The sequence below is a fragment of the Vigna unguiculata genome, chromosome 6, assembly GCF_037176805.1.
Source record: "Vigna unguiculata cultivar grain cowpea cultivar isolate G323 ecotype 2 chromosome 6, ASM3717680v1, whole genome shotgun sequence".
NCBI classification, from domain to species: domain Eukaryota; kingdom Viridiplantae; phylum Streptophyta; class Magnoliopsida; order Fabales; family Fabaceae; genus Vigna; species Vigna unguiculata.
This window is the reverse complement of record NC_140797.1, coordinates 29,602,480-29,617,217: the sequence shown is the minus strand read 5'-3', so window position 1 is coordinate 29,617,217 and position 14,738 is coordinate 29,602,480. Positions and strand designations below refer to the sequence as shown.

Here is a 14,738-nt window from a genome sequence, read left to right as displayed (position 1 = left end):
ATATATATATAATAATAATAATAATAAAAATAAAAATAAAAAACCTAATTTATTCTTATTGCACCCTAATTTTCTATTCTTACCACCCATCTTCATGAACCCATTTCCTATTTACTAACCACACCCCTATTTTTCCTTTACAGCTCCCCATTTCTCACTCACACCTCACTTTACAATTAACACTCACGTTTTTCAGTGTCCTCAACAGGTGACGCACACACTAACACCCTAAGGTTCACGCACACACTAAAAAACTCACGCACACGAAGCACTCCACTGATGCACAAAAAAACCTTCACGCACACACTAACACCCTCTGTGAACACTCCATACCTCACCACACTCACCTGACGCACACACTGCCCTCATATTCATCCACACACACACCTCACTAACACTCATGCACACCAACTCACTAATTCACTCACCATTGACTCACGCTCATTCCCTACCCCAAGGTCTTTCTCTCTTCAGAGAAAAACCCACTCACACAATCTTCCTATATTTTTTCTCCTCCGATTTCATCATCTTCTCCAGAATCCACACAAGCAAAACACACTTATCCTCCTTCAACTCCCGCTACACAGGTTTCGCCACTGGGTGGGGTCATCTTCGACGAAGCCATCGTGCATCTCCTCTGTTTCAGCCATTGTAAGAATTAGTAATTGGAGAAAGCAGATTTCTATTCACAGTAATCATCCTGTTCCTCTCTTTCACTATTGCATTTTCCTGTTGTTTTTTTTATTTGAATTCACAACTGGAATGAATGGAGGTGTTGATGCTGCGAATCCTGATTCCCTCACGGCGTTGTTGATCTAGTGCTGAGCATTAAAATTACTGGGTTAATTATTTAGGGGATTTATGTAATTATATTTGAATGATTGAACGCTGATGGTTAATTTGATAATGCTTGATTGTGGGTAACTAATTCTTGATTAGTGTTAGTGAATTGTTTTTTAATTGTTGGCTGTTAAAGCGCTGGAAGAGAGAATTGGTAATGTTTGTGAAGCTCATCCGTGTAGTGCACGGGATTGGTTTTGTTGGAACTGTCTAACACTACAGGTCACGCACACACACAATATGCAGAGAAAGAATATGCAGAGAAAATAGGATAGATATTTTTCTCATTAACTGCAACAGCAATACAATTATTATATAAACTGTCAGGATGACAGTTATTACAATCACACACGAAATATGATAGTTATTGCAACTATAAAAGAAACAAACAACTCTTTGATTAATTTCAACACTCCCTCTTAATCAAAGAGTCCAAACACCTTACACCCAAGAACTCTCTCAATCTTTCAAATCTCGGTTGTTTGAAAGATTTTGTGAAAATATCAGCAACCTGTTCTTCAGTACCACAATGCACCAGTTCAATTCTACCCTTGCTGACTTGATCTCTCAAAAAGTGAAATTTGGTCTCAATATGTTTACTTCTGCCATGAAAAACTGGATTCTTGGAAAGACATATTGCAGATTTGTTATCTACAAACAACTGGACAGGTCTTGCATACTTCACCTTAAGTTCATGCAGTAAATTTTCCAACCATAAGCACTGACGAGCAGCCTCTGCAGCTGCTATATATTCAGCCTCACAGGATGACAAAGCCACCACGTTTTGCTTCCTAGAACACCAAGAGATTGGTGCATTTGCATATCTGAACAAATAACCATAGGTGCTCTTTCTCTCAACCTTATCTCCACACCAATCAGAGTCAGAGAAAGCTTCCAGATTAACTAAAGTGCTCTTATCCCCTTTAGGAAACAGTAGACCATATCCCATTGTACCCTTTAAATACCTTATTATATGTTTAGCTACAGCCATATGTGGCACTCTCGGATTGTGCATGAATCTGCTAACAAGACCAACTCCATAATTGATATCCGATCTACTGTTGCATAGGAATCGAAGAGATCCCACAATTTGCTTGAATAGAGTTACATCTACTGGTTTTGCATCTCGTTCCTCAGTCAGCTTCAAGCCTGCCATGACTGGTGTGCATGCAGGGTTACAATCCTCCATTCCAAACCTTTTTAGAATCTCACAAGTGTATCTCTTCTAGTGCAAAAATATCCCTTGACGACAGTGTACAAATTCAAGACCCAAAAAATAATTCAAAGTGCCTAGGTCTGTCATTTCAAACTGTGATTTCATGTCTCTCTTGAAATTTTCAATGTCTGTCACCAAATTCTCAGTAACAACCAAATCATCTACATAGAGGCAAACCAGTAAAAGATTTTGTAGTTGCGTTACCTTCACATAGACTCCAAATTCCACTGTGCACTTGGTAAAACCTTCCTTGAATAGAAAAGAATCAATTAGTTTGTTCCAAGCTCTAGGGGCTTGCTTAAGACCGTATAATGCTTTCCTTAGCCTGTAAACTTGTGATTCATGACCCTTTATTTCAAATCCAGGTGGTTGCTTGATGTAGACTTCCTCCTCCAAAGGGCCATTGAGAAAGGCTGATTTCACGTTAAGTTGACATACTTTCCAATTGTTAAGGCTAGCCATAGCAATCACTAAGCGTACAGTCTCCATTCTAGCTACTGGTGCGTACACATCAGTGTAGTCAATACCATGCCTTTGAAGGAACCCCTTTGCAACAAGTCTAGCCTTGTGTTTGGCTATAGATCCATCTGGCTTAAATTTAACTTTAAATACCCATTTAACATCAATAGGATGTTTGTTAAGAGGTAAGTTTGAAAGTTCCCAGGTTTTGTTTCTCTCGATAACTTCAATTTCTTCAAGCATCGCACTCCTCCATTCTTTGATGTTAATAGCCTGCTTCCAATCCAATGGTTCAGCACCTGCCATAAAAGCAAAATGGGCCATTTCTCCATTATCTGCTATCTCAGAATCATTGTAGACTTCATAATCAGAAAGTCTAGATGAAGGAAATCGTGTTCGATGGGATCTTCTAGTGTCATCAGCTACAATATCACCACTAATAAAATCACCAGCAGTATTAGGTTCTAAAGTCACCACCTTGTCTTCCAGAACACAAGGAATGTGTAGGACTGCATCAGTTTCCCAACTCCAAGCTGCTGCCTCGTCCACAACTATGTCCCTGCTTATCACTACCTGTTGTTTCCTTGGGTCATATAACTTGTAGGCTCCTGTTGGGTGATAGCCAATCAAGATAAGAGACTCACTCTTGTCATATAATTTCTTCCTCCTTTCATCCGGAATGTGTCTGTAACAGATTGACCCAAAGACCTTCAAGTGCTGGACAAATGGCTTGATTCCAGACCATGCTCCCTCTGGTGTCATAGTTTTCATTTTCTTCGTGGGACACCTGTTCAAGAGATAGGCAGCGGTGCTTACTGCCTCGCCCCAGTAGCAGTGTGGTAGTTTTTTTGCTTTTAGCATGCATCTAGTCATGTCTAGTAGGGTCCTATTTCTTCTCTCTACTAGACCATTATGTTGTGGTGTGTAGGGTGCAGTTGTCTCATGTACTATTCCCTTTCTGTACAGAAGTCACAAAAATCCTTGGAGTTGTATTCACCTCCACCGTCTGTCCTAAGGATCTTTAATTTCTTTTCTGCCTGTCTTTCAACTAGTGAACAAAATTTTACAAAAATTTGGAACACTTCACGTTTTTCTCTTATCACATATAACCAAATCTTCCTTGTGAATTCATCAACAAAGGTGACAAAATATCTGCTACCACTGAACGAAGGTGTATCCAAGGGCCCACATACATCAGAATAAACCACTTCAAGTGGTTGTCGTGATCGGTGTTGAGCAACAGTTTTAAAATTCTTTCTTGGTTGTTTACCTACTAAACATCCCTCACACGGTTTCGTGGGAGAACGTAATGATGGCATACCATACACCATCTGACTGTTGCTTAACTTGTTCAAACTTTTGAAATTAAGGTGGCCAAACCTATAATGCCACAACCAACTCTCCTCCTCAACATTAGTGGCAGCCAAACATTGAATTGTTGTAGCATTTAGGTGCACTTTAAACGTTCTATTTCTGGACAATGGTGCCTTGATCACCAGTCTCTACTTAGAATCATAAATTTCTATATGATTTTGTTGCATGTTCATCACATACCCCTTTTCCAGCAATTGTCCTAAACTAAGAAGATTATTCTTCATGTTTGGGACATATAACACGTCACTCATATACGCTGTTTTCCCATCATTTCGAGCAATCACAACCTTGCCAATCCCTTCAGCAATTATAGTGCTGTTGTCTACAAACCGAACACTATTTTTCACATGTGGATTAAGATCAATTAACCAATCACGATTCCAGTCATATGATTGGAGCATCTTGTATCAAGATACCAGGATGTGCAATCTTCATCATTGTCTGTGGTTGCCATTAGCAAGACTGGATCTGAATCAGACCCTTCTTCCTCTTGCACCAAATTCGCCTCTTCAGTCTTCTTCCCTTTCTTGTTATCATTATCTTGCCAACACTCAGAAGAATAGTAGCCCCATTTCTCAAAATTGTAGCACTTGATTCTCCTCTTGTCTACAATCTTCTTGTTATCTCTTCCTCTTCCTCTATATTGAGTGCCTCCTCTCCTATCACTGCCAGTGTGAGAGGAACGGGAATTAGAATCATGATTTTTGTCTCCACTTCTGCCTCCTCTCGATCTCCATCTACCTCTTCGAGTCCAACCACCACGACCTCTGGTATTCTGGCCAATTTTGGCCTGTAACGCCTGTTCAACTGCTTTCTCATTATTTTTCCTGTCAACAACTCTGTGTTCGTGTGCTTCCAATGAGTTTTGTAACTCTTCAATCGACATTGCCTCTAGATCCTTGGATTCTTCTATGGCCACAATAATGTGATCAAACCTTGGAGTTAGAGTTCGGAGAACCTTCTCTATGATTTGAATGTCCGTTACATTGTCATTGTGACGCCCCGACTATTATACTAAATAATTATTATTTGATAAAAAGATATGGAATCAATTTTTTTTTCCATAACATTATCCTTGAGAGAACATTAATAATAACATAACTTCATATTCATATATGTAGTTTGCATCTATGTAATTGTTCATAAAATATTACAAAAATATATATTTGTTTAATATTAAGAGTCCTACATCAGAATAGAAGATTTTCTATATTTTTAACATCTCCTAAAGATATTAATAGAAATTATCCATGAGTCAATCTTCAGAAGATCCACCAATAATATCCCGAACAACTCTCACTGAACAGGTTCCTCTTCTGCTCATGCAACAGGTACATATGAAAGAAAAATATGAAAGGAGTGAGGTCTTTATAAGCCTTAAATATCAATCTTAATAAACTCAACAAACAATGCAGACACCGGGGGCCTAGATTTGGACCTATAACCACCAAACTTGATCTTGTTTTACCAGACATATGGATCCATATTCCACTTCTGATGATCCAATCTGAACATCAAAAGTTGCTTTGGGAAGTGATTAGGTAGTTGAGTATTTCTCATAAAACATTGGTACAATCATAATTATTTCTTTCTCGAGAATATCAGCCATTCATCGGCTCACAAAAGAGATATATACTCACTACCTAACCTTGGCGATGTCGAGCAGGTATCGGATAGTCCCAAGTTTGGCCTATGAATATCCTAGTCCAGGGCGCTATTCTGAACTATCCAGATATTCACCTACTTGGTAAAACTTCCTTAGACCCCACCATGGTCCCTGCCTTTCATCCCGCAGTGTACCAAACTGTGACTTCCCAAATACAAATACTTTGACACTGGTTTAATCTCAACTTATTGAAACCAGACTTAACTCTTACTTAACTGACACACTCTTGGGTATTTTCAAAGGTCATAAAATGTGATGACTATCAATTCATGTCATTGTATAAACAATATACAAAGAATATAAAACAACGATAAAATGGATATGCAATTTTCTTCTATCCAAGCTCACTAAATAAAATAATATTTACTTTCACTTCACATTTATTTTTATTTTTAATTATAAAATAATGATAAAACAAGAATCAAAGCAAGAACTTTAAGTAAATAATTAGATAAGGATTAGAACATTATAATTAAATATAAAAATATAAATTAAACGGGACCAGTGCATAACTGGAGATATATTAATTGAAATAAATAAACAGGACCAGTGCATAACTGGAGATAAAAATAAAATAAATAAATAGGACCAGTGCGTAACTAGAGGTAAATAAAATAAAATAAATAAATAGGACCAGTGCGTAACTGGAGGTAAATAAAATAAAATAAATAAATAAATAGGACCAGTGCGTAACTGGAGGTAAATAAAATAAAATAAATAAATAGGACCAGTGCGTAACTAGAGGTAAATAAAATAAAATAAATAAATAGGACCAGTGCGTAACTGGAGATAAATAAAATAAAATAAATAAATAGGACCAGTGCGTAACTGGAGATAAATAAAATAAAATAAATAAATAGGACCAGTGCGTAACTGGATGTAAATCAAATAAAATAAATAAATAGGATCAATACATATTTGGAGATTAAATAAAATAAATAAGTAAACAAGATCCGTGTATAATTAGAGATTAAATAAAATAAATACAAGAGGATAATAAATGAAAATAAGTTAAATGAAAGTAAAAAGAATAATATATGAGTCAAAATAAATAAAAGATTAATATAAAACCCATGAGCTTATCAAGATTAATATATAAGAGCTTAACCTCACTCCCCCCTTACCTTATTGACTGAAGAGCACACTAATAATATTTGTAGAAGACTAGGATCTCTTTGAATCTTTGCTCTAAATTTTCTTTCCTATTTTTCTCTTTCCCTCTCTTCTTTCTCTCTCTCCTTTCTTTCTCTTCCTTCCTTTCTTTCTTCCTCACTTTCTCACCTCCCGTAACCTTCATTCCATATATATATATATAAGCAAGCCATGTGCTTATCTTTTCTTTCAAAATCATGATTACATGCATTAATGAAGAGATAATCCTTATCTCTTCATCTTATCTTCTTCTCTCTTTTTTCTTTTCTTCTTATCTTTTCTTCTTTTCTTCTTATCTTCTTATCCTTTCTTCTTCTTCTTCTTTTTCTTTTTCTTTTCTATATTATTTTTTTTCTCTTTTAGAAAATTCTTCATATATATATATATATATATATATATATATATATATATATATATATATATATATATATATATATATATATATATATATATATATATATATATTACACACACCTATTTAATAATATTTTTAATGTTTAAACTACATCATAATAAAATACAAAACATTAGTAAAAATATAAGATTTTCTAATTGTTTTATTTAAAATAAATAATACAGTTTATTAAAAATAGGGATGTTATAGTCATCGCAAACATGCATAGAATTCACAACGGTTTGGATCTTGTTGAAATATTCCGCAATTGAGTCTTGATCAGTCATAGAAAGGAGTTCAAACTATCTTCACAACGATTGCAAACGCACCTTCTTAGTTTTCCCTACGTTGCCATATGCTTGTTTCAACACATCCCAAATCTGCTTTGCTGTGGTGGCCTTGGAGATCTTCTGGAAAATGTTCATGGAAACGCATTGATGTAAGAGAACTCTCGCTTTGCAGTCCAACTTCTTGTTCATTCTGTATGCGTATGTCTGATCGTCCGTTGCATTTTTAGGGAGTTCTGGAAAGCCCTCTTTTACAATCTTCTCAACTTCTTGAAAGCCAAAAATCGCTTCCATTTTCACACACCAATCTTCATATCCCTGCCCATCAAACACAGGTAAGTTCCCTGGTATGATACCTGTAGTGGTCATGGCTGCACACTCTCACAATTATGCGCCCTTCTCTTCTTTTCACAACAAGGTTTCGTAATAACCGTGCTCTGAATACCACTTTGTTGGAACTATCTAACAGGTTTAATGTTGGAGTTTGATTGTTGATGAAGTTTGGGGGTTTTCTAAGTTGCTTGGCACAGGCAATTATGGTAGACTCCGACGAGGTGTTGGTATTTCAGGTGACTGGAATTTTAAAATTAGTGAATGCATTTGTGTAATCGGTTCTTTGTTAAGTTCGTATTTGTTTGGATCAATGTAATATAATTATGTGATTGATTTGTTCTTGTGTCTTTGTTTCTGTTCATTGATGTTGTAAATTTTTCTGGTTTATTTCTTGGGTGTGAGAATGAATGTTTGAACCGGTGTGGTTCTGGTTATGTTTAATGCTTGATTGGGTATATGGGCTTGCTATGATCATATTTGACGCACTTATCTTGGGAGGACGTTGCTTGGACTATATTAATCCTTACCTTCGTTAATTCATTTCTTCCTCTGCTTTGCTCCAAATCTCTGTTAACAACGGGAGTGTCATATCTGATTTTGAGGATTGTTAATGCGCAGGGCCTCGTTAGGTCATGCAATTGTTTTTATTAATAAAATAAACAAACGTAAAAAGTTTAATTTCACAATTTTAAAATAAGCTTTGGATATATGTACAGTCATCATCTGGTATCCAATTAGTGAATCAAAATATTTTAAAGATAAATTTTTGGAATGTTTGTATGATCGTTTGTCTGACATCCCTAATAAATGTTTTGGATATTTGTATGGTTATTCGTATAGTTTGGTAACCAATTTTGTTATCCAAATATATTTTAAAGATAAGAGCTTTTGGGATGTTTGTATGGTCGTCTGTCATTTGATATCTCCAATAAAGATTCGAGTATTTGTATGGTCATAAGTATTGTCTAATATTCAACTATCTTACCTTAATATTTTAAAGATAAATTTTTGGGATGTTTGTATGGTTGTATGTCATCTAACATCCCAATAATAAAGTCTGAATACTTGTGTGATTGTATGTATCATCCTAGTATTCGGTACCTTTTCTTCCATTAAAAATTTAAAAAAGTAAAATTTTCAAAATTTAAAATGTCAACACTCATTCATTTAAGCCTAATTCACATTGGACTTCTATTTCATTCATGCCCAACTGTCATTGGCATATTTTCACACAATTTTTTTAGAAAGAATTACCTAAGTTGTTTCTCTACTATGAATAGAGATACGTATAAGCGAATAATTATCATTTTCGGACTCACAAAATAAAAAAAAATGTTTCTTTTCCTTATTATTTTCTTATTATTTTTGGGGAACGTTGAACATCTTGAAAGCCACACCAACTTCCCATATCTAGTTAAAGGTATTGTCTTTGGACGGGCACCGTAAGGTGCTAATACCTTTCTTACAACCTAATTGACTCTCAAACTCAAAATTTGATTCTTGCATACCACATGTTTTATTTTACGGTTTTCCATAGTTTTTCAAAATAAACAATGGTGACGACTCCAAAAAATCTATTTTATTTTAAAACACGTTTATTTTTTCAAGTTAGCCATTGTCGTCGCGATTTGGGTTGTGACAATAGCTTAGAAAAAATGGGATAGCATTTGTAAGTTAAAAAAGGAAGGAGGCTTAGGTACCAGGAAGACACATTGAAATGGAAAGAAGGAAATGACAGTTAACTACCAATATCGACCAAAAACATTAGTGGCAAAAATTAAGTTACTAAATCGATGGTTGTGAAAAGTAGAATAAATTGTTCAATTGAGCCACTGAATTAGTCACTCAATAAAGTGGTTTTGCAACAATCAAATTTGTTTTGGTGGCTAAATAGTGATTTAGTGGGTTTTGGTGGCAAATTAATGACTGAATTAGTTTCATGACTAAATTATTTTTAAGTGCTTGCCTCTAAAAAGTGTGGTCTAATCTTATTAACATGTGGCCTAAAATAAATTAAAAAAAAATTAACTAAAAAATATTCTCCGTATTTGAAAATACAAAAAAATAAAATTTCTCTCTCTATAAAAACTAAAAAACACTGAAATGCAAAAACTAAAGAAACACATAACATTTCATTTCCCTCCTTTGAAATGCGAAAAACTAAAAAGAAACACATAACATTTAATTTCCCTCCTTTCAAAACATAAGTGTTGAAAATGCAAAGACTCAATGTCGTGGTCATCGTCATTGTGGTCGCTATCAATATGGTTGTTGTCATCGTGGTGGCTTGCTGAAAATTGAAAGTTCTTCATCGTGGTCACTTCTTCATCATGGTTGCTTCTTCAATTTGGTTGCTCTTTCATCGTCATTTACCCCTTTCTTCGAGGCAACTCTTCATTGTCTCTTTGTGGTCACCTTCTCCACCGTGGTGTCTACTTATCATCGTTGGTGCACTTCTCGCCATGGTCTAGATTAGGTAAGTATATCACTCTATTTGATTATTATCGTTGTCGGTCTTGACATGTAACTTAGGTTTTTGTTTTTGGTTGATTAATTTGATTGAATTTTGATTTGATTTTGTATTTCCTTTTTGATTTGTTATTTTCCCTTTTATTGTCTATAATCTATGGTTATTTTGTTTGGATTTTAATTTTATTGTTTCATCCTGCCGATTTTCCTTTGTTATGTTTATAATCTAAGGTTAAATATACTTAATCAACATATATGTTGAAATAAAGTGAAATAGACAAAGCATACCAATTATAATGTTTGATTCCTTCAAAAAAGTGGCCTTCATTTTATCTAGTGTTGATATCTAAAATTAAAAAAAAATTAATAATAATATGATGCTAACAAAACATAGGGTTTCAAGCACAAGCCTTTGAGATTACAGATGAAACTATCATTATAGGTTTCATTGATAGAATGTTCTTTTTCAATGTTGAAATATTACTTTATTAAAACCAACGATGCACTATTTGTAAAAACAAGTCTTTGATTACCTTAAGTGTTTCTTGTTTTTAATTTACAACTAAAGTTTTCGTGACCATCTATTTTTGATGGTTAGGTGTGTTTGAGACTGATTTTACGTATTTATTGACCGATTTTACCTATAGCTAACTTTTTTTTTCTTCTATAGTGTAAGATTAACAAATATTTCCAAGTAAAAATTATTTTTAAAATATGAAATGATTAAGTTGATCGGACCAAATCAAATAAAATATTTTAGTAATGATCATTAAATTAATTTAAAAAGATTGTCTAAAATTAATAAAATAAAGATGCCAATATTTTGAATATAAGCGAAATATACATCCAAATATGAATGAAATTCATTTATACATCGTTGAACCTTCGAATTTATATTTAATATGAAACTTCACATCTACCATTCTTAAATAAGTTAAGAAATGGGAAGTTGAGGATAGAAAGAAATCCACATACCACACATAGGTGGTTTGGGTAAACAAGAATTTGGCAAGTAATAACACAAACACATTTGATTTAACCTTAAAAGATTATACGAAAAAGCCAATTCACATTTGTTTGATTGCTATCTTTGGCTCAAAATGGCTAGTGTGGACACTCCTTCACCCCAAGTTGTCTACAAACATGTCCACCACAAATTTTGGAGAAGAAAAGTGAAACCCTTTATAGGATTCGAAAAGTGCACGAAAGCGTCCTTATTGGACAAGTTGAAGAACACTACCTAAAAGTGTGACTCATTCGCACATTCATGGCATGGTCACCTTCATGACACGACACTCATCAAACCTCCCCATCTAGTCTAAGTTCAATCTCTCAAATGCTTGGAACAAACACGAAAACGTACACCAAAGCATGCCCTAGAATTCACATGCATCTCATCAAGAGGCCTATCAAAACCTATTCCGTTGATAAATCATTTTAAAAATTTATTTTTCAAATAAATTGCTTTATTAATGGCTCAACTTTACAAATTTGTTTATAAGATGAAGATTGTATTTCACTTATATATTATAATCTAATTTTTATATATAGTTAACATATGGTTTTCAATAAATTCTCTCCCACTAAAAATGGACTATTTGAGAGTAAAATTATATATTTATAGATGGTTTAATAGAAATTTGATAATATAGTAGTAATCTATAACAATATATAAAGGGAATTTCCCTTTTTGTGTCCACTTTTCAAAATACCGATTTTACCCTTTAAATATAACAATTTATTAAATTTTTAAAAATTGACCATTACTTCTACAAACTTTTTATAAAATCAGATGTTTCTACTTCTTCTCTTCTTCTTTATTTATCAATAGTTATTCTTTTATTTGTTCTGATATATTTCACTTTATTTTTAATAAATATAATTTTAATATATATATCACGCATATTATCGCCTACTAATATAATATCACGCATATTTAAAAAATACATACACACAGGCGCGATAGCGCCTGTGTTATGCTAGTAATTCTAAAAAGAATTGATTATAATAAGGTTCGAATGACTTTGATATTATTTTAATAATTTAATTGATGTTTAATTTAACTTTACAAAACTGACTTATAAAAAAAAATTGTACTCTTGTTTCAAAATTATAGTCTCTCCTTATTTACAACTTATTTTATCTATAAATTTTGTGATCTATATCATTGCTTGATATTATCTATAAATTTTGTGATCTATAAATTGAAAATAACGAAAAATGTCGTGTGCTATCGTGCAATGTTCTAGGAGAGTCTCTATGAAAGAGACGAAGGAAAAAAAAAATTCAAATGGAGAAGTAACCAAAATATTCAGTTCCACCCATTAAAGTCGATAAGCAAGTTTGAACAATTTTTACAAGGTTTTATTTTCAAATTTTGTTGCTAAGTTGTACAAATATTGACATTTTCAATTCGGTTCAGAAAAATTGTGTGTACTTTTAACTAATGTATTTCGACCATTTTGTTATAGAACAATTCGCGTTTATATGATTAAAAAAAGCAAATAGAATCTAACCGTAATTAATGTATTTTTATTCGTAAACACTAGCACTACATTAAAAGGGTTTGAATATTTTAAGCATATGGTTTCATATTCAAATTCATATTTATCAGAAATATCATTAAAAGATATTCTTGTTTCCTAATCATGTTTTAAGAAATTAAATCTTTCATATTAAATATTAATCACTCAATTTAATTTAACTTAGTATCCCTCATTTCTGAATAAAAATACCTTCTTCTTTTTTTGTAAGAATAGCATTGGTCAAAAATTGATTTTACTATCATATCGTCATCAAAAAAATTATTTAATTTTGGAAAATTATTGTCTATATTAATGTTACTTCGAGGGTAGTCATCTTGTGAAATCAGCCAAACAAGTCAATGTCACCAAAATGCAAAGGAATTTTCTGGTCCAGAGAAGGAGGCATACTTCAAGTTATGTGCCTCACGTGGTTTTACTTTTGGAAAGGAGGAACTCATCTTTTCGATAGTTTAAATAAATGCAAATTCATTCTATACTCGTGGATCCAACTTGTGCTAGATGAGAAGTAACCATTGGAGTAAGCTCTGATTTGGCTTGAAGAATGTTTGTACGTTGAAGAACTTCCTTGATGTATTTTGTCTCGGAGAGATGAAGGGCCCTTGAGATGTCTGTTGCCTCTGTGCCAATAAAATATTGTAATGGACTGAGAAAACTTGTAACGTGTGAAAATTTCAATATGGAGGAAAAACTCACGGGACCTTATCCAGTAAAAACTTTCACTAATAAAAATTAATGGATATGCCACAAGTTCTCTTAGAGATTTCAAGGATCAAGAGCACTATTCTCTTCACCAACAAGATGAATAACAAACTCCAATGGGTACTTTAAATAAACAATAGAGTGAACCCTAGTATATGAGAAGAGGAATAAAACCTTTTTTCCAAGGTAGCTCCTCTGCACAGACTTGCATAGGATAAACTGGTTGCTCTTTTCTTCTTCTTCACTCTCTCTGATGGCTTCTCACTAGAGGCACTCATAACTTATTTCTCTTTGTCTCACTCTATTTTTCTCTCATCTCAAACCTGATGCAAGGGTTGCATATTTAAATTGCATAATGGGTCGGGAGCCTATAAAAAAATACCTCCTTTTATTTTTCTTAATTAAATAATTGTGGACCTAAAAAATTGGTGACCCACCTCACAAATCTCTCCCTCAACAATTAATTGGGGTCATAATCAACCAAACTGGCTTTCTCTTTGCATATAGCATATTTTCCTACAAGTAAGATCTTTGTCATCATATTTGTCCCATTCTCATTAGTATGGAATTTCTCTAATGACGATTGCTTCATCTCTAATGCATCCCGTATCCAATGATGTCGGACTACAATATACTTTGACCTTGAATGAAAAGTTGAGTTCTTGCTAAGATGGATTGCACTTTGACTATCACAATATAAAACATATTTTTCTTGTGATAATCCCAACTCTTGTAGGAATTTTTGCATCCATAAGAGCTCTTTAGTAGCTTTTGTAACAACAATATATTCTGCCTCTGTAGAAGATAGAGCAACACATTTTTGTAACCTGGATTGCCATGACACTGCTCTCCCTACAAAAGTCATCATATACACAAAGGTAGATTGTCTAGAATCCATATCACCAACCATGTCTACATCTGTGTAACCATTCAACACAAGCTTATCACTTCCAAAGCATAAACAAACTCTAGAAGTACCTTTGAGATACCTAAGTATCAATTTTACAGCTTGCCAATGCTTTTTTCTAGGATTACCAAGGAAACGACTCACAACACCAACAACATGAGCAATGTTTGGCCTTGTACACACCATGACATACATCAAGCTACCAATTGCAGATGAATATGGAATCTTCTGCATTTCTTCTTTCTGATACTCACTATAAGAAAATCCTTTGAGCTCAACTTAAAGTGACATGTGAGTGGAGTGCTAATAGGCTTTGAATTTTTCATATTAAATCTCTCTAATACCTTTTCAATATATTTTTGCTGGGATAACCACAATTTTCCATTCTTCATATCA

The 14,738-nt window shown here is 33.6% G+C and overlaps 1 protein-coding gene across 1 annotated transcript; it reads right to left on the bottom strand.

Annotated features, from left to right (window-relative positions):
- Positions 1-4,017: 4,017 nt before the first annotated feature.
- Positions 4,018-7,757, bottom strand: LOC146885754 (uncharacterized). The gene is made up of 3 exons (XM_085675081.1): positions 7,431-7,757; positions 4,306-4,895; positions 4,018-4,225 (listed from the first exon to the last, which is right to left on the bottom strand). Exons 1-3 carry the CDS (start codon positions 7,755-7,757, stop codon positions 4,018-4,020), a joined length of 1,125 nt encoding a protein of 374 aa, XP_085531207.1.
- Between the last annotated feature and the right edge of the window lie 6,981 nt (positions 7,758-14,738).

What these genes read in the sequence shown, in the direction of transcription:
- LOC146885754 (XM_085675081.1), bottom strand. Translation starts at nt 7,757, where the DNA reads ATGACCACTACAGGTATCATACCAGGGAACTTACCTGTGTTTGATGGG. An exon ending in ACGTAGGGAAAACTAAGAAG is followed by an intron (nt 4,896 to 7,430) that starts GTGCGTTTGCAA and finishes TTAGTATAATAG; the next exon opens with TCGGGGCGTCACAATGACAA. An exon ending in GATGAAGATTGCACATCCTG is followed by an intron (nt 4,226 to 4,305) that starts GTATCTTGATAC and finishes TGTGAAAAATAG; the next exon opens with TGTTCGGTTTGTAGACAACA.